This window comes from Lissotriton helveticus, chromosome 3_2 (genome assembly GCF_964261635.1).
Source record: "Lissotriton helveticus chromosome 3_2, aLisHel1.1, whole genome shotgun sequence".
Lineage (NCBI taxonomy): Eukaryota > Metazoa > Chordata > Amphibia > Caudata > Salamandridae > Lissotriton > Lissotriton helveticus.
This window is the reverse complement of record NC_136062.1, coordinates 483,719,302-483,740,078: the sequence shown is the minus strand read 5'-3', so window position 1 is coordinate 483,740,078 and position 20,777 is coordinate 483,719,302. Positions and strand designations below refer to the sequence as shown.

General features: G+C 45.8%; 1 protein-coding gene across 6 annotated transcripts in view; it reads right to left on the bottom strand.

Moving 5' to 3' along the window:
• Positions 1 to 20,777, bottom strand: part of ATG13 (autophagy related 13) — a 280,382-nt gene that overhangs the window by 28,679 nt on the left and 230,926 nt on the right. For 4 of the 6 annotated variants that reach the window (XM_078684414.1, XM_078684417.1, XM_078684415.1 and 1 more), the window contains one exon: positions 1,107 to 1,307. In XM_078684414.1, the coding sequence (XP_078540540.1) occupies positions 1,107 to 1,307 (201 nt within the window). The remainder of the gene's footprint in view (positions 1 to 1,106; positions 1,308 to 20,777) is intronic. The other 2 variants (XM_078684413.1, XM_078684416.1) reach the window with 1 other exon arrangement.

Here is a 20,777-nt window from a genome sequence, read left to right as displayed (position 1 = left end):
GTGCCCAAAGTTATTAAAAGAAAGAAAGTTATTATTAAAAGAAATATTTAATAACATGAATATTCAAACATGCAGAGAAGCAGTAATCACCTGGCTAGGAGGGACCTCAACCCCCACTAGTTTGCAGGGGGGTACAAATTTAAAATCAGTATTTAAAGGAACTAGGTCAAATTCCAGTGGAAATCCAAACAGTCTATAAATAACCAGCAACTACAAAAACTTGTAAAGAAAACGAGCTGTTAAAGAATCATAGTCTTATACATTGCTTTTATGATGGATAACTGACATTTTACTCAAAGTACATTGAATGTAGAATAAGGATAAATTGTTAACATTTTTTATAAATTATTTTTACTGGGATGTTTTTACGCTGTAAAATGTTTTGCTTTTGTGTAATGGTTGTTAAAAGACCGAACACATGAATAAATAAATATTTAGAAAAAAAAATTGATCTACATCAAATGCTTGTAGTCAGTAGATGCACCTGTTTTCTTATCTCCTCTAGAGTCAAACCTCACCATTTGTTTAGGGTAACCACCCCCAATTTTTCACCCTCTTCTGTATCCTCACTTCATTTTAGCTTACCTCTCTTTCTACTGCATGCCAGCTTGCCCTGCAGTCTTCAACACTCTACTGTGAAAGACCCTCAGAATCAGTGCTTTAATCTCTGGGCAGGCAGCCAGCTCCTCTAGTCTATAACAGTGTATCCTGCAATCTTTACCTCTTGTGTGTCACAACTGCACCTACAGTCACCACTCCCCACTGCAGACTGTACCCTTCTCCTCCAAGTTAGCTTTCACTCCTCTCCTGGCCTACAGCTTCTCCAGCACCCATTCTTTCACTCTCTCCTTTGCCCTTCTCACCGGGTTAGTGTTTTCTTCCCTAGAACAGCTCCAGTCACTCCTCACCACTCCACTATCTTAACTTCCATCTCCTCTCTCTCACCTTCCCCTGAAGTCAGTCCGCACACCTCCTGTACAGACGCTTCCCTCGCAGTCAATCTTCACCGCTCGTCACCTCACCCAGCCATCGGCCCTCATAGGACTTCCCCTTCATAATAGCTCAATACAAGATGAGTGGGATACATGCATATTAGGGGCATGTACCGGCATGTGTGCATCTGCACAGAGGGAGGGAACCTGCTTTGTACTGTCTGTTGTGACTGCTCGTACCAGGTCCTCGGCCATGGACTGAGCTCCGATGTCGACAGAGAGGCTGCTCAGCTGCGGCGGGTTCTGGAACTCGCGATAGAATGTCCCTACGTCCATCGGAAATGGGAAGATGTCATCTTTACAAAATGCAGGTCTCTGCAAAGACACAAATACAGAGATTGTCAGCATACGGTGTCATGAAGGGCAAGTAACCTAATCCAGAGATACTTGTAAGTGGCCAAGGAAAGGGGGCAAAGGAGATGGTCCAGGCACTGAAAAAACCCTAGGCATGTCTGCCCGACTATCTTAAGATGTTTAAGGTGAAGTCGTCAAAAATTAAAATATGTTTCATGGCCAATATACACTGATTTCAAGCTGCTAATTTTCATTCATAAATTCCCAAAAGGGCTCACTGTCTGATTTGAAAGATATGAACTATGGGATATAAAGGGAAGGAAGGGACTTAGCAGGAAAGGTTAAAGGGCTGTTAGTAAGTAAAAGGCACTTACCTGTAACTACACTGCTTCAACATTGGTATCTCCCAGGGATTCGCATGCTTGAATTATTTCACAACACCAGGCTGCGAATGCCCGAGAGTCGATATTATCATAGCACTATCTAAAAGCAGCAATTTGCACTGGAAACAAATGGTAAAGAAATCACAGAGCTCATCCACCTCATTCACCACTCCACAGTCCAGTCAGCGAGGTGGAGGGGCCTGGGTTGCAACACTCATCAGAATGCTTCCTTCTCAAGAATTCAGAGAGCTTGTTTCAAAGTTCACGGTAGCATCTAAATATGAGTGATGAAGAAGAACAAGTTACTTACCTTCGGGAGCGCTTTTTCTGGTGGATACAGTTTCTGCCTGTGGATTCCTCACTTTCTGAATTACCCCTTGCGCAAGCATTCCCTCCTCACCTCAGAATCCAAGCAATAATACTTCGCGAAAGTGTGGAGGGAGGCCCATGTAGCAGCCTTACAAATGTCCACCACAGGAACACCTCTAGCCAAAGCAGATGTGGAAGACTTTGTTCTAGTAGAATGAGCTCTGATACATTCAGGCAGCTCCTCTTGGCCAGGATGTAGCATATCTTGATACACAAGATGATCCATCTGGACAGCGTTCTCTTGTGGACGGCTTTGCCCTTCATCTTTCCCACAACACCAACGAACAGCTGGTCGTCCAACCTGGAGTCCTGGTTCTGTTCAGATAGAAGCTGACCGCCCTTCGAGGGTCCAGGCAGTGAAGTCTCTCCTCCTCCTTGGAAGGGCCTCAGGATGGAAGGTAGGCAAGACTGTCCCAGGTGGAAAGGAGAAACCACCTTAGGCAGGAAAGCTGCCCTGGTCCTAAGAACCATCCTGCCTGCATGGATAGTAGTAAAAGGAGAATTAGAACTAAGAGCCTGCAGCTCACTCACCCTCCTGGCCGAAGTGACAGCCACCAGAAAAATAGTCTTAAAAGAAAGCAGCCTCAAAGGGCAACTATGAAGAGGCTCAAAAGAAGACCCCGTCAGAAATGTAAGAACTACATTCAAATCCCACTGAGGCATTATGAAGGGAATGGAAGGAAACCTTTTGGTGAGGCCCTTAGTGAACTTCATGACAATGGGGAACTTAAATAAAGACGGCTGGTCCAGCAAACTAAGGAAGGTCGACAACTAGCCCTTAAACGTCACCACAGCACAACCTTGCTGGGCCAAAGAAAGTGAAAAAATAACTACCTCTGAAGAATGGGCCTTCAAAGGATCAATTGAACTCTCACCACACCATTTAACCATTTAACAAACCTGGCCCATCTAGAGGAATAAACAGATTTGGTGGAGTGTCTCCTGGACGATAAAATAACATCCACCACATCCGGTGGGAGGCAGAAAGAACTCAGGTTGCCCCGTTCAATCTCCAGGCATGAATGTGCAGGCTCTGGAGGTGGGGTGTAAAACCTGCGAGAGGAGGTCTGCCCTGAGAGGAAAACAGAGCAGAGGGTGCGATGACAGGTGAAGAAAACCTGTGTACCACACCCTTCTTGGCCAATCCAGGAAAATCAATCTAACTTGAGTGGGCCCAGTATTGGCGAATCTTCCGTCGAATCCGAGGAATCAAGGGTATGGGAGGAAAGGCATAAGGAAGCCGAAAGCTCCAAACCAGTTGAAAAGCGTCCCTCAGAGCTCCCCGCATCGGATACTGGAGACTGCAGAACAATGGGTAATGTGCGTTCTCTTGAGTGGCAAACAGAGGACACACCCACAACCTAAAGATGCGGCGAATCACCTGCGGGTGAAGCCTCCACTCGTGGTCGGCTGAGTATTGCCGACTGAGACTGTCTGTTAATAGTTATGTTATGTTGCATGCATGCACGTTCAGCACCCCGGCCAGATGATTTGCAATTACACAAATCTAGTGGTCCTAAACTCAGGACCAGAGCTGCAGAGCCTCTCTGCAGAGACGATACGACCCTACCCCTCCCTGCTTGTTGATATACCACATCGCGTAGTGTTGTCCGTCAGGACTTAAATTGACTGACCGCAAAGGGAGGGAAGCAAGGCCTTGAGAGCCAAACGTATTGTCCGCAATTCTAGAAGGTTGATGTGGAGCAACCTTTCCCCTGGAAACCAAAGACCCTTGACCTCCAGGTCCCCCAGATGTGCTCCCCACCCTAGAGTGGAGGCATCCGTGATCACTGTGGCCACCGGGGGAGAAGGTTGAAAAGGCTTCCCTTGAGACAGGTTGTCCGAAACACTCCACCAAGACAGCTCCGCTGCACTGTCCCTGAAGATTCTGACCACCTCCCTGAGATCTCCATTGTGCTGATACCACTGCCTGCGGAGACACCACGGGAGGGCCCTCATGTGCCAGCGTGCATGGTTGACCAACAGCATGAAGAAGCGAACAGACTGGACAGGCGTAGAACCTTCAGGACCGGAACAACTGCCCCATCATGAAACAAAGGAATAATTTCCTGAATGTCGAGAAACCTCTGGAGGCGGAAAAGCTCGACACACAGTAGTGCCCAGTACTGCCCCCATGAACAGGTTGCGCTGAGAAGGCACCCGGTGAGATTTGGGTACATTTATAGCGAAACCCAAGTCGAACAATAGCTGCGTTGTCATTAGCAGATGATGCAGCACAAATCATGAAGACTTAGCTTTGAGCAGCCAGTCATCCAAATAGGGGAAAACAGCAACTCCCAACCTTTTTAGATGAGCTGCTACCACCGCCATCACCTTCGTGAAGACCTGTGGTGCAGATGTAAGCCTGAACGGAAGGACCGCAAACTGTTGATATTCCACTGTAAAGCGGAGATACTTACGATGCAACTTCAGGATGAGAAAATGAAAATACGCATCCTGCAAATCAATCAACACCATCCAGTCTTCCTGTTGCAGTGCCAGAGAAACATGAGCCAGGTCAACATCTTGAACTTTTCCTGCCTGATGTAAAAGTTCAAGATCCTTACCCTGTCCTTTCCTCTGTGTGACTTGTACACTGGGTTCTGCAGCTGCTGCTGACGGCCTCGTAAGGAAGTACCTTCCTAAAACCTCAAACCTCCTGAATCCATAGCCCCTAGGCAGGGACTGCAGGCCCAAGATGTTGCAGTAGCCCTACTGTCCTTGAAACGTTGCAGAGCAGAATCCGATTTCGTACCAAAAAGTCTGGACCCATCAAAAGGCAGATCAAGCAGAACAGCCTGCACATCCGGAGAAAACCCCGAAGACCTGAGAGAGGCATGTCTCCTGGCAGCCACAGAGGAGCCCAGCACCCTGGCGACCTAGTCCACCGTATCCAGCCCTGACAATCACCTGACCTGTGCCTGCCTGTGGCCTGCTAACACTTCCTAAAAGTGACCACGGTCATCCTCAGGCAGTTTAGGAGCCACCTCTTTAGCAGAGTCCATCAAGGCACGCATATACCGCCCCAACAGACACTTGGCAGTCGATTTTAAGGTCATTCTTGCCTAGTAGAAAACCTTTTTGGCAGACTACTCCAATTTTCTTGAGTCCCTATCATTTATTGCCTCATCTCACAGAGTGGTGGGGAAAGACCCAGCTGCCTGCTTAGTAGAACAAGAAGCCTGAACCACCAAGCTCTCCGGCGAAGGGTGGGCAGTAAGGAAGACTGGATCACCGGAGCAGGCTTGTATCGTCTCGCCACTGTCCTTGATACAGAAGGGGCAGATAAGGGATTCTGCCACGCCTCCAAAATTGGATCCATCAAAGCCTCGTTGAAAGGCAGCAAAGGTTCAACAACAGAAGGTGAATGTAACGCCCGAGTCAGAATATTTGACTTGACCTCAACCGTGGGCAATTGTATATCCAATAGGTCAGCAGTCTTCTTGATGATGGAATGCTTTGGAGCAATGTCCTGTGAAGACGAGGCTTTCGGGAAAGAAAGCTCCCACTCCAGGGAAGTTTGCAAGCCACTGACCTCCTGAAGGCCCTCAAAGTCATCCACGGAGTCGAGAATTATACCCTCTTCGCCTGATCCTGCTGGTGGTACTCCTCATCATCCAGCAGCCTCTGGGCCTCCCTCCTGAAGTGCAACTTCGGGATCGGCGGCGGCGGCACCACAAAGCCGACGAGGTCTTCTTATGGCTCCAATTACATCATATGAAGTCGCGAGCCGAGCCATTGTGACGTCCTCGTTGACATGGCAGAGTTAGGAAAAAGTTTCCGTGGAATGCCGGCGCAAGCGGTAATTCAAAAGGTGAGGAATCAACAGGCAGATTTATCTATCAGAACTGAAGTCATGGATAAGTAGCATTTTCTTCATCATAGATTCACATGCTTGAATTACGATTAACCAAGCTGCACACTATTTAGAACATAGGTGGAAATCAGGCTTATCTTTAAGGAATCATATGACCCTTTCTGCGAGGACTCATACCCCCACCAGTGGCATCAGAAAGATGCCAATGAGGCATATTACGAAGGAGAGCAATTCTCTGACCCTACAAGGATCTGGACGCCTACGCAGTATTTGTCAGTTTCTAGACGTCCGAGAGGCGGGAATAAGGAAAAGGGCAGCGGCTGTCGGAGCAGGTAAGTGCAATTTTATATATTTATAATTCTGTTTTTTTGTTTGTGTCCCCTCTCCCCCTGCCCCAGCACTTTACAATATGAGCATCCACTACTGAAAGGGCGGAAAGCCATTGCCCACCCAGTAGGTGGCATGCTTCATCATGGGCCCCACCTGGCTCAGGGCATCATTAGGTGAAAGATACTACCTGTATAAGGAACCTTGTGAGGTATTGCACTATGTCATATGGGGTGCCATATGATGAGTGCTGCTTTCAGATGATGGGCTCTGATGCAGAGGGGAATGAGTGCGACTTAAAATACCTACTGTTGGATGGTATGTGCTGCTTATTGTGTCCCCCGGTGGTAGGGAGAGGTGGGGTAGACCCAGGGAGTGCTAAGATGTTTCTTCCCCAGTAGAACCCTCAAATGCGCCCACTCTTTGGAACGCCCAGCACTTGGCTGAAATAACGGTCGCAGCTAAGGCGTTAAAGAGGTGGGGTAGACCCAGGGAGTGCTAAGATGTTTCTGCCCCAGTAGAAGCTTTTTTCAGGACCACGCTGCCCTGTCTGAAAAGTGTTAAATGAATATAAAGTGAGAAAGATGCAACCAATGGATCAGAAGTTGCAAATGATAAATAAACCTGGTTAGGACAACCCCTTCTTTAGGGATTTATTGCCTCATCTCACAGATGGAAATATTGGTACAGGCTGCTCTTGCCTCAGAGTTCAGGCAGGGCGTGCTTTTTTTCCAGATAAAGAGATCTTTTCTTTAAAAATATTTTTAAGTTCATTCGAAATAGATACTGATATTTCCATTATTGCAGGTTCAGAGTGTTTTTCTTCTGAATGCACCCACATAAGGCGTTTTATGCCTTTCTTGAGGCATCATTCAATTCCTGCTCAGAAGATGAAGATTTGTAAATGGCGTCATAGTGGGGTGGAAAAAGTGAAAGGGAGACTGTGCAAGACAGACGGGGGAAGAGAAAAGAGAACAAGCATTTGCAATGCAATCGGTCTCGCCTTTGGGACCTTATATGTATTTAGCTATGCAGCACATTAGCCCGGGTGCTGAAACAGCTACTGTTCTTTAACATGGAGGGAAAGTAAGCACCAACATGCGTGACACGCCAGGTATGGGAAGACATGAAAACAAATGTTGCCTTTCAGCTGGAAATGGTATAGTTCAAGCCTCTTTTTTTAATTCAAAATTAGTGCCTTCGGTGGCCATATCACTGAAAATACAAGATTTGAATAATATATTATTGTCTACTGGGACTCGGTGAAGACAGTTTCTATGGACTGGAATCTAGAAAATGCTAAAGTGATTCTGTATTTTACTGACCTCTGCTGGTCGTTTTCTATCAAGACAGTCAAATAGAGGCAATGGAACAGAAAAAAAATCCTGAAGCGGAAGCAGACAAGTCCTAGGGCTGATCTCCAGAACCCACAAAGTACATACACAAATAAGTATATCCTAAACTATATACAAGATGTCTCAAATGCTCGACCTTAAAAGGACAAGAGCTCATAGAGCAGTCAAACATAAATGACAAAGATCATATGCAGCAAAGATTACAGCTTTTAGTCTGTATGCTCAGTAAACGAAGGTCAGACATTCTGCGGTACAGTAACTCTCGTACAGGCATTATGCTGCACTGTAACGGATGGACTACGAAAATGAAACAAAGCATGCTCTGTATGAACATTAACAGATCCACACAGGTTGCACAGAAATTTAGATTGACCTATTCACTGGCATGGTACAGATGATGGACATGTTTCTTTCCACATCTATCACAAAGGACCTACCTCCATAGTTAGTGCTTAAACTATTGTATTACTGTGCTCCTTGTACCACTCTTAGAATATGATAAGGGCATTGTGATCTTGTTTTTTCAGATGGCTGTAATTTGTACTGCTTGACCAACATGTTGAAGAGTGCCCTTGACAAATAAGTAACTCTTTACGTACCTCAAATATTCTCTATAGTTTTAGTTAGTTAAAACCATAACAATAAGCTTGCAACATTAATTATACTTGTTTTGAAAGAAACATGTACACATTTTAAAATATCAGTTGTTGACTGCATTAGTTATATAACTCATTTAAACGTATTAAAGTGACAAGAAATGATGAGATTCGACTGTGAAACAAGTTGTCTGTGTTGTGCGACGGAGTCTCGGAGGGACCTATTGGGCTTAGCACCTCAGTTCATCGGACTTATTGGATATTAATATGATACAATAAAATCGAGGCGGGACGGAAATGGTCCGCTGTATGACCTGTATGAGACATGGACTCTAGAGTGCTATGATGGGTCTCCCCTCAGGCCAAGCTTTACTGATTTTTCATACACAGTTATAACTTTTACTAGATGCAGTTGAGTTGTTCATTTCGATCGAGAGATTTCAGTATTGCTGATCTACAAGTGCGAATGCCCCTTATATAAAAATGTTTTTTCAGTAACAAGATACGATACGATGAGGTTCCGTAAAAATTATTACGACGTTCTGGGCATTACCGAATATGGACGAGTTTGGTATCTACGAACCGTAAATGGCGAGTTCGATAAGTGTACGCATTTTCGCTACACTACCTGATAGGGTTCGCCTAATATTACGTGTTTTTCATCTGAACCCTCGGGTTCCATTTTAGATACGGCATCCATTTTGTTTCTTGCCCTCACGTAGTCAGCGAGCAGGTAACTGTTCGCCCCCTGACCCTCTAGTTCCCAAGCCTTGCGGAAGACGCATATTCCTTTCATGCGTCTTTATGGCCGGAGGAATGACACAGCGAAGGCAGATGGCTCAGCTTGAAGGTAATCTGGTCGTGCCGGTCTATTGTGACAGCCGTGCAGGCGATGGGACCCAGCTCTTTGATCCTACGATCATGCTTCCGATATTACCCCCACACTCTTTTCTCTACACGTGTCTGACTTCCTTGCAGCTGCTCTTGTCTCTTTTTCTTGGTCATTTACAACTCTAATGGGTGTGCCTAATGGTGGGAAGATGTACTTTTACAGTTGGGAACCGGCATTGCTACTGTAATTATGTTCCGGGATTCTGAACACATGAAAGCGACCCTTTTGAAGTTTACTGTGGGAACTGAATTGTAAACTTTTGTTCGCATGTTGTGCAATGGCAACATTTTGTATAAAAGAGAGCGACCCATATATGCAATTGGAAGCAGACTCGCAGAACCTACATGCCGATGTACTTCTAATGACTCTTGTTTCCCTGCAGTAAATAAACGCTGATCTTTGACGCCAAAGGAAGTGTCCCGTGTCTCTGTCATTGTGCGCCGAAACAGGTATCCCATGAAGGTTATAGGTGTTGTTCCCTGGCACCGCTGGTTCTGTTAAAAGTCCAGTCCTTCAGTTGGCGCCCAACGTCGGGCGACATCAGCGGTACCGGTCCAAAGCCTGACGATCGTGAGGAACTTCGTGTGAAATCTCCGAGGGAAGGTGCACCCAGCTTCATCGATCCTGTTGTCGAAATAAGTGGCCCGAAGATTTTCCCTGCGAAGATTCCCGCCTCCTGACGGCTGCGACGGACCGATGCCCTGACTGTCGACCTGTCTTCGACGCCCGGCGCAGACCTTACGTACAAGCGAGACGATAGACGGGCCTTCCTGGTGACGCCAATGAAGTTCTGAGTTAAGTATTTGTGGGTCGCTCCAAGTCCTTAGTGGTTGTTCTAGCTTCTTAAAGCTTTGTTGTAGCCTTTCAAGGCTTTGTTGTATTAGCTCACCGAGCTTTGTTGCAGCCTTTTAAGGCTTTGTTGTATTGCATGGTTCCATTGCATTTGTGGTTCTTAGTTGTGGTTCTTAGTATTTATTTGACAGTTGCAATTGCCAAAAACCGAGGGTTTTGTCTTACACGAAGATTTAGCACTTCGGTAACCCTTGAAGTTTGATACTAGGTTAGTGTGCACGATGCCTAGCCATAGTGGTTTGTTTGGTATCTTCAAATGTTGCGCAATGGATTCCCGGTCGGAGGACTCGTGTCCGATACCTCCAGTTGGAACTCCGATATATGAGCTCTACAGTCGACATGGTGTGGGTCCTATTATCTATAATGAATACTGGGTCCGCTACACGAAAAAAGACTGTGTCCTTAGTTGGCCACCACATGGAAGTTTTGAACTTACGATTTTAGATAATCTTGAAGCTAAATTATTTCAAAAGAAAGCTAGGCCAGCTATGTTTGATTCTTTTCGGCTGTGGCGTACAGAGGCCAAGCAGAAAGAAATCAAACAGCTTAAAAAGGATCGAAGAGAAGGGTTTGTTCCGATAATGCAAGTTGTACAACAAAGTAAACGAGAAAAAGAAGAAAAAGAAATGGAAGTTTCCACTAGATTACATCATATGAGTGTAGATAAATGTTATCCGGTTATACCGACTGGTCTAGATAAGAAAGAGGAAGATTCGAAGGAGGATTCCTTGTTAGCGTATTTAATGAAATCGCCACCTCCTTATGCGCAGGGTGCTACGGCTCCTGTAGCTCCTCTTGTAGCTCCTCCTGTAGTTCCTCCTGTTGTTCCAGCGGCTGCGGGTCAGCCCGTTGTTAATCCTACGTGTGTCCCACCACCTGTCCTTGTTCCTACTGCTCCTGTACTTGTACCTCCTCAATCTGCTATTCCTGGTACTCCGACTATCTTGTCTGTTTCTACTATGCCTTCCTTCGCTTCTAATGTTATTGCTCCTGCTCTTCTTTCTTCTTCTCCTTCTGTTCGTAATCGTATCCCTAACACTGTTGCTACTCTTTATTCACCGCTTTCTGGTCAGTTATTCCCGTCTGATCTTTCCGAAACTCCTCAGAGACGGAGTCAGATCCCTAGTGGAAGGGAGAAAGAGACGTTAGTGACTATGGCACATAGATGGATAAGACACCCTGCTAACTACACTCCACGTGTGGTCTTCGACACGTTTTCTCAGTTTAATGAGCCTACGCAGACATTCGTGTTCGAAGAAATGTGTAACTTTTTGAGGGAAGAGTGGTATAATGATGTAGACATTGTACCACCCGATATAACTGAACTCCAGAGTCACTTTTCGAATGGTATGATTGTAGGGGATGATGTACGACGTGCCTTGGAGCGTTTGTTAGCATTTAGATCCACCGTGCATTCTCAAGTATCGTTTAAAGGTGCCACTGAGAATTGGAACGATACAGAAAAGGGGGTGGTGATGAACAGAGTGTCTGAATTAAGCAGACCACTCTTACCCAGTCCAAAGATCAGGGCTTGATCCATCACCGTTATTTATCTCACTGCCCCATCCCAGCTCAGAACCTGGCTATATGCAAATTAGTCTGTCCCTGGCCCAGTGCATCATGGGAACAGGGCAGACCAAACTACCAAGCCAATTCTTCACCAGAAAGGAGACAAGCTACCGGGGACCGGTTTCTGGCATTTCAGCCTCTTCGGCCCGGCTTGCTTGAATCCTGATGGAGCAGTGAGAAAGGGACTCATGTCTGAGTATACCCTGCCACACCTATAGTGGCCAAAAACGATACAGAAAAGGGGGTGGTGATGAACAGAGTGTCTGAATTAAGCAGACCACTCTTACCCAGTCCAAAGATCACTTGTGGTGGCCAAAACGATTCATAACAGGGGGTGGTGATGGACAGAGTATCTGAATTAAGCAGAACACTCCTACCCAGTTGTTGTAAATTATTTTGTCCACCCTAAGCGTGGAAGGGTATACTCAGATGTGAGTCCCTTGCTCATTGCACCATCAGGATTCAAGCAAGCCGGGCCGAAGACGCCTGAAATGGCAGAAACCGGTCCCCGGAAGCTTGTTTCCTTCCCAGTGTAAGAATTGGCTTTTGTAGTCTGGTCTGCCCTGTTCCCATGATGCACTGGGCCAGGGACAGACTAATTTGCATACAGCCAGGTTCTGAAACTGGGATGGTGCAATGAGCTAAAAAACGGTGTTGGATCTAGCCCTGATCTCTTGACTGGGTGAGAGTACTCTGCTTAATTCAGAGACTCTGTCCATCACCACCCCTTGTTGTAAATTACTGAGAATTGGAAAGCGGCTCCTGGTCAGTACCCTATGCGAGAGGTTCCGCCACTTTGGGTGCCTGGTGATCCGCAAGCTAACCCTGCGGTTTTACCGCATTTCCGAAGAGTGTGGATACACCTCCCATGGAAACGATCAGAAGTTTTGCAAGTGAAGCAATCCTTGCCTGATCCGCGTAAGAATCCGGCTGGTTATTATAAGGAGCTATCCCAATTAGTGGAAGCTTCTGTTATGAACCTTGCCGATATCGACATGTTGTTTGGTAATGTCGTACCACAACCAGTTTGGGCGAAAATTCGCCAAGCAAACCACGCAAATGAGTTAGGTGGTGATTGGGCTGCACTGATAGCAGCTGATGCATTGCAAGTCGGTGGGGCTAAGCCTGAGCAGTTGATCTTAGATTTACCGCAGAAAATAATTACGCTCATGAAAACTCTCATGCCAGCGATGAGGGTGAACTGGGATAAGTTATCAGCCTGTAAACAAAAGAAAGACGAGAGTGTCTCGGATTTCTTTACAAGGTTTGAAGAAGCGTTTGTCGATCACAGCGGTCAGGACATGGGCTCCGAGGGAGGTCAGCGGTTATTTGTCGACAAGTTCGTGTCGAATTTGTTGCCTGAGCTAAGCAAGAAATTGAAGAATTCAGAAAGTGCATGGGCGGTTTCAACCACTGCACAGATATTGTCAACGGCTCAATACTATGAGAATAGGGAAAAGGAAGAAAGTGATCGTGTAGATAAGAAAACGAAGGAGCTCAAAACGAAGGTTTTGTTGCAGCAAGCATATCCTCCACGATCAAATCAAAATGATTCGCAACAGCAGTATCGACCACGAGCACAGCCCGATAGGATGCAGTCGCGCTCTGACAACTCTGACTATAGGTCTTCACTTGGGTATAATCAGTGCGCATATTGTAGAAGAGAGGGACACATGAAATATGATTGTCCTGCTTTACGGGACCGTCTAAATGGTGTGTCAATACGAGGAAACCGTGGTGGTGGTCCTCAACAGGCATCACGAGGTAGAGGTCGCGGTGCACCCCAAAATCAGATTGATCGCCATCAAAATCAATCAGATACGAATAATTGTTTTGACCAGCGAAATGCAGGGTCAGTTCGATCTGCACAATATAATGTGGACGATTATTACGTAGAACATGAGACTGTTGCAAACGACCATTACTAGGACAGCCACCGACAAAGAGAGGGAGTAGTATCAGTTCCGGTTGATCAGAGTGGGCCTTACGTTGCAGTGGCTACATCGGGCGTAGTTGAGCCTTTTCTGTTAGACACTGGTGCGACGAAAAGTTCCATCATGCATTCGAAACTCCCTGGCGCACCTTTGTCTGGCTTAACGAACGTTTCCGTTGGATTCTCTGGCGCCCCTGTTAGTAATCCTGTCTCTAGCCCTTTGCCCCTTACGATTGGCCCGCGTGAGCTGGAGGCTCCACTGATTCTATCTACCGGCTGTGGTGAGAATCTTTTGGGTCTGGATTTGTTGAAACGACTATATGCGACTTTGTATTGCTCTCCCGAGGGAGTGGAGCTCACGTTAGGTCGGAGAGTGATCTCTCCTATGTACTTGTCGATCGATAAATTCCCACCGGAATTGAGTTCCCTTCCTGCGTCTCTATGGGCCACAGGTCCCAATGATGTGGGTCTGTTAGACATTCCACCTTATGTGATTCAATTGAAACCAAATGTGCGATTACCACGTTTACCTCAATATCGTATCTCTCTTGATGGTGAGCGGGCGCTGTTAGCGATCGTTCATGATCTAATTGGAAAAGGTGTTGTTGAAGAAACTCGTGGAAACGTGTGTAATAGCCCTGTATTGCCTATTTTGAAACGAACTGATCCATCCAAACCTCCTGTGTATCGTTTTGTAATAGATTTGAGAGAAGTCAATAAAATAGTGATTCCAAAATTTCCCGTGGTCCCTGATATCACGGCCTTGCTAACAATGATTCCGGCCTCAGCCTCCTGGTTCACGGTGATCGATCTAAAGAATGCTTTCTTTAGTATCCCGATTGCTGAGGAAAGCAGAGACCTATTCGGATTTTCCTTAGGTGGTCGCAGTTTTAGGCTAAAACGCGCTCCACAAGGCTACTGTGAGAGTCCGTCAATCTACAGTCAAGCACTTAAGAGTCAGCTTGAGGCCTTTGTGTTACCAACGGGTGCGGCTTTGATTCAATACGTTGACGACCTACTAGTGGCGGCTGATACAGAAGCTATTTGCAAAACGGCTACAGTATCATTATTGCATTATCTACATGATTTACATCACAAAGTATCGCCTTCTAAGCTACAATATTGCTGCCAAGAAGTTACCTACTTAGGTCACTTATTGTCAAAAGAAGGGAGAAGGTTGACCCCAGAGAGAATCGCAGCGATTTCCCGAATGACTGTGCCAAAAACCCAGAGAGATGTACGTGCCTTTTTAGGTATTACGTCCTACTGCAGACAATGGATTCCAAATTTTTCATTGTTGGCGAAACCATTGATAGCCCTTACGTGCAAGGATGTTTCATCTCCTTTGCCTTGGACTGAAGAGTGTCAGAAAGGTTTTTCTGAATTGCGTGATGCGTTGTGTTCGGCTCCTGTGTTGGGTACCCCTGATTACAGTAAGCCGTTTACACTATACGTTCACGAGAGAGATGGCTGTGCATTGAGTGTTCTGACACAACCTTTTGGCGGCAAACAACGTCCATGCGCATATTTTTCCTCGACTTTAGATCCAGTAGCTAGAGCCTTGCCGAGTTGTTTAAGAGCAACAGCGGCAGCTGCGGCGTCCATTCGACAGTCCGCAGGTCTGGTCATGGATAATATGCTTACGGTGATGGTTCCACATGCAGTTGACACTCTTTTGAATCGAACGAAAACTCAACACTTGACGAGCGCAAGATTGTCTGGATATGAGTTGACGTTACTGGCCAGTCATATACGAATAAAACGATGTAATGTGTTGAATCCAGCAACATTGCTGCCGATCGACACGGAGTCAAGTGGTGAAGCACTACATGACTTATCTCAGAACTGAAGAGGAAACCAAGGGTCGTGTTGACCTAAAGGATACTCCATTGGCAGACCCCGATGGTACTTTGTATGTGGATGGTTCCTGTTTTAAGTTACCGAATGGTGATGTGACGACTGCGTATGCGATAGTAACATTAAGTACGATTGTGGAAAGCGCAAGATTGAGTCCGAATTCGGCTCAGGCTGCTGAGTTGATCGCATTGACAAGAGCGTGTGTGTTGTCTAAGGATAAACGGGTGAATATGTTTACAGATAGCCAGTACGCGTTTGGTGTGGCGCATAGTTTTGGGCGATTGTGGAGAGAAAGAGGGTTCCTTACGTCGCATGGCACGAAGATTCAGCATGGACAGCTTGTGAATGACCTTTTAGATGCACTCACATTGCCTAAACAGGTGGCCGTAATCAAATGTAGTGCACATCAGAAAGTGACGGATGATGTGGGTCGTGGTAATGTGTTTGCGGATGAGACGGCTAAAGAGACAGCTAAAGATTTGACGAACCGAATGTATGTTACGAGTTCAGTGAGATGGCCAACAGAGACTAGTATGTGTGAAGACACGATTGAGAGTGTGAAGGGAATACAGAATGAAGCCACTGAGACGGAAAGGATTAAATGGAAAGAGAGCATGGGAAGATTGGATGAGAACGGATGTTGGGTTGATTTGTCAGAGAAGCAGAGATGGATGTTACCGGATGCGTATGTGCTCGCTGTCGTTACAATGGCTCATGGTACGGCACACATAAGCACGAAAGGCATATGCAAGTTGTTGTCTCATGTATGGAAGAATGATGGGATTACTAAGTGTGCAGAGAGAGTGGTTAAGAATTGTATGGTGTGTTTGATGCACAATCCTGGTAAGGGCACTCCCACTCCACCTGGCCATTTTGCCCCTCCTACTTACCCTTTCGAAGTTATCCAGTTGGACTTCATCCACATGGAAAGATGTAACAATTTGAAATTCGTGTTAGTTGTGGTGTGTGCATTCTCCAGATGGATTGAGGCTTACCCCCTTAAGGATAATACTGCTCTATCCACGGCAAAAATTTTGCTCAAAGAGTATTTTCCCCGCTACGGAATGCCTCGGGTTGTATGGTCGGACAACGGAAGTGAGTTTGTGGGAAGTGTGATGAAGAGTGTATGTCGTGGCCTCAGCATCAATCAGAAGTTCCATAGTGCAAATCATCCACAATCAGCAGGCTTGGTGGAAGGATACAATGGCACCCTAAAACTAAAATTGGCTAAAATTCAGGCGACAACTGGTCTATCATGGCCCGACGCTTTGCCCCTAGCTCTCCTATCGACCAGGGCAACTGTACACTCACGAGTAGGGCTTAGCCCATGTGAGATTGTATTTGGCCGTCCGGCTAATATATGGGGAGTCCCAAGGCCTAAAGAGTTTGATAGAATCGAATATCCAATGTTGATTGACTATCTTCATGATCTGACTGCTAAATTGAGTTTGATTCATCAACAGGTCTTTGAGGCTCTGCCGTCACGAACAGAGGGTCCTGGTCATCGGCTCCAACCCGGGGATTGGCTTCTTGTCCGTAACTTCGGACGAAAACGGAACCTTGAGCCAAGATACGTGGGACCATTCCAGGTGCAACTAGCTACGAGGACGGCAGTTCGGCTGGAGGGACGCAAACACTGGGTACATGCTACCCACACCAAAAAAGTCCCGCTTCCTTTGCCGTCGGACACCTGGCTGAGAAGAGGTCTTTCTTCATCTGAAACCGACACTCCACAACGTTTTGTCCCATTCAGCGAAGCTCAGCTTGTATCTGACACAATTGTTGATCCCCCTCAAACAATTCCCTCTCCGTCAACCTTGGAAAATTCGAGTGCTGAACAATCATCTGAACAATTGACCACTCGTTTGCCATCCAATCCACTATTTGAAGAACAGACTCGCCCTGGGAGCAGCCGATACTTTCTTCGTCCACGCACAAGAGACTAAATAAAAAGATTTTTGTTTTTAGGTTTTCACACTTGCCCTGAATATAGTGGACATTGTATATTGTTTATTTTTTTCCCTTTTCGTACAGCCAAGAATGTTATAATTGAATGTTCAATTTTAGCTAGAACCTATCATCCAGGTTGGCCGTAGGGCCGTGCGGGTACTTCCTTCTGTTTAGCAGCTATCGACACTAGGTCGGTTTCTTTTGTCGATTTCTGGGAACTCCTGGGAATTGATAATAGCTACTCAGAACGAAGTGCATCAAGAACGTCGCGGACGGTCGTTAGGGGATGGAATCGTCATTGGCTGAGCTGTCGAAAAGAGAGAGAATGTCGGCGCAAAGATCTGCATTACATAAGATGTTTCGTACAAAATGGTTTTTTCTACAGGTTTTCATATTATTCCTGACTGTATCTATGTTACTGGTGGGGGGAGTATATTATGGGTCCCAATTCTTACTGCCTTCTACTATACCTACGCTTCCATCTCATGATCTAAATTTCGTTTCAACTGTCTCTCCACATTCTTTTCATCTTCTGCCTCAACACGAACAAGCCAGACGTGCGGAATTCAGAAACAACTCCTTTATTCAACTCTTGCATCAGCATCAGTTAGTGGTGAACACTACCAATTGTTGGGTGTGTGGGTTAATGCCACATACCATGGATAAGGGTATTCCGTACTTAGTTCTGCCTTATAGTGCCCAAGGGTCAGCTAGAGCATTACAAACTATGTTCCGTAGCGCACTAGATTCTTACCCCCATCGAGAACCACGCTCAGCAAACTTTGGTCCTGGCCCGTACCACAAGACTCTGGCGAGAGCTATTGCTGACTTAGATAGAGATATTTTTGACGCATCGCTTATCCCAGAGGAAGAGGTGCGAGCATATAAGGAACTAAGTGAGGCTGAGTATAGTGTATCAGTGGGTGATAGGCAGCTTAAAAGCTCATCACCGATATGGATTGTACCTCACCTTGGTAATTTCTGCCTGAAAGGACTTGGTCGAAATCCGAGAGCTCAGTTTGGGGAGAGTGCGTGTACTGAGACATATGTCTTACCAACGCTCTCATCCCCTGTCTTCCTAACTGCCAAGGGTACATATTTTGTATGTTATGATCGAGCCTATACGTGGTTACCTCATGACTTCTCGGGTACCTGCTATATTGCAAATCTTTTGCCCCCGACTTTCACGGTGGCCTCCGATTATCACAGAACTAGAATTGTGAGAGGTGTTGTCAACAAAGAAGATACTGCCGGTCAAGAAGCAGGAGACTTCTTTAAGGGTTTCCTACCGTTCTGGGGCCCTATGGTAAATAGCAGGAATCTGAGGCAGTTAACTCGTGTAGTAGAATCAACTGCCAACATAACTGCAAGTGCCCTTGGTAATCTGACAGCCGAGCTTCAGGCGGATAGACTGATGACGTTACAGAACCGTATGGTTCTAGACGTGGTTCTAGCAGATAGAGGTGGTGTTTGTAAGGTCATCCATTCGAGCTGCTGCATATTCATACCTGATAACGCTCCAACGGTTTATCAGGCCATCTCTAAGTTGCACAAAATCCATACACGTGGACGAAGGAAATTGGACGCTTCTGGGATGGTTTTGGGGCCTGATGTCGACTTGGGGTTGGAAAATTCTGATGATCATAGGGGTTGTTGTGACGTTTCTATTCACGTGTTGTCTTTATGTGCAATGTGGTCCTGCCTTATGTGGTCTCTGTGCCACAACGTGTATAAGACAGCCAGTTGTCACCAAAGAGGCATTGATGGATAGAATAATGTATCAGCAACATCTAAATGATCTGATGAATATCGAAATCGATTATGATTCCGACTAGTGCTTGCCTACATGAGGGCAAAAGGACCGTCTGAGGTTCTGTAAAAATTATTACGACGTTCTGGGCATTACCGAATATGGACGAGTTTGGTATCTACGAACCGTAAATGGCGAGTTCGATAAGTGTACGCATTTTCGCTACACTACCTGATAGGGTTCGCCTAATATTACGTGTTTTTCATCTGAACCCTCGGGTTCCATTTTAGATACGGCATCCATTTTGTTTCTTGCCCTCACGTAGTCAGCGAGCAGGTAACTGTTCGCCCCCTGACCCTCTAGTTCCCAAGCCTTGCGGAAGACGCATATTCCTTTCATGCGTCTTTATGGCCGGAGGAATGACACAGCGAAGGCAGATGGCTCAGCTTGAAGGTAATCTGGTCGTGCCGGTCTATTGTGACAGCCGTGCAGGCGATGGGACCCAGCTCTTTGATCCTACGATCATGCTTCCAATATTACCCCCACACTCTTTTCTCTACACGTGTCTGACTTCCTTGCAGCTGCTCTTGTCTCTTTTTCTTGGTCATTTACAACTCTAATGGGTGTGCCTAATGGTGGGAAGATGTACTTTTACAGTTGGGAACCGGCATTGCTACTGTAATTATGTTCCGGGATTCTGAACACATGAAAGCGACCCTTTTGAAGTTTACTGTGGGAACTGAATTGTAAACTTTTGTTCGCATGTTGTGCAATGGCAACATTTTGTATAAAAGAGAGCGACCCATATATGCAATTGGAAGCAGACTCGCAGAACCTACATGCCGATGTACTTCTAATGACTCTTGTTTCCCTGCAGTAAATAAACGCTGATCTTTGACGCCAAAGGAAGTGTCCCGTGTCTCTGTCATTGTGCGCCGAAACAGGTATCCCATGAAGGTTATAGGTGTTGTTCCCTGGCACCGCTGGTTCTGTTAAAAGTCCAGTCCTTCAACGAGATACAATACGATATGGTTTTAAGGATGGACAGATGCAAATTAGGTGAATGTAGTCCTGATTCAGTGATCCATAGAGACTGCAAGATTTCGGGCCTTTGTATTGCCAGCTTGGTTGGTCAGCATTTGATCGGATTGAGCCAAGACGTAGTCTAGAAAGTTTGTTTCTAAAGATGGAGAATACGTCTGACCTAAATACGTTGCCGGTTGCAGTTTAGTGTTCGATTCCAAGACCATCCATGCATGGGCTCGCTTGCTTAAGCTTGTTTTATCCTCCATTAGTGATTGCTTTATGGCCTCTTTCTTTAGAGTTTGTGGACTCTAAAGCAAGGAAATGGAAGATTCAGTTGCCAAAGCCCCGTGGTATTTGTGAGTTTCTCTTTACAAGTAACCACTGTTCTGTGGAAGAAGGATGACACTTATGAGAATATTGAACATTTGAACTAATCCTAAATCCCCTTCAGAATGATCTACAATGTTTTTTAATCTCAGAATTGTAAACCATGCTTTGAAATATACAATTTAGTACTATTATTTTAGCAAAAAAAGTTGTTGAAGGCCATGGAAGTAGTATTTGAAATGTTCACAAAACACGTTGCAAACAAACATTCCAGTGTTGCACACAAGGCAAAATGATTAGCGGGAACCTTGGCGGTCACCATGGAGAATGGAGGAACAAAGGAAGCTTACTACGGTGAACTTATCCACGAAGAGAGGTATCAGCATATACTAGTGATTGTTTCTTCTTAGTGTGCTGCCTATAACACATCCCATAGCATTGAGTTGTGTCAGGCATGTTACTGTAAAAATGCAAATTTAAAATCTCTG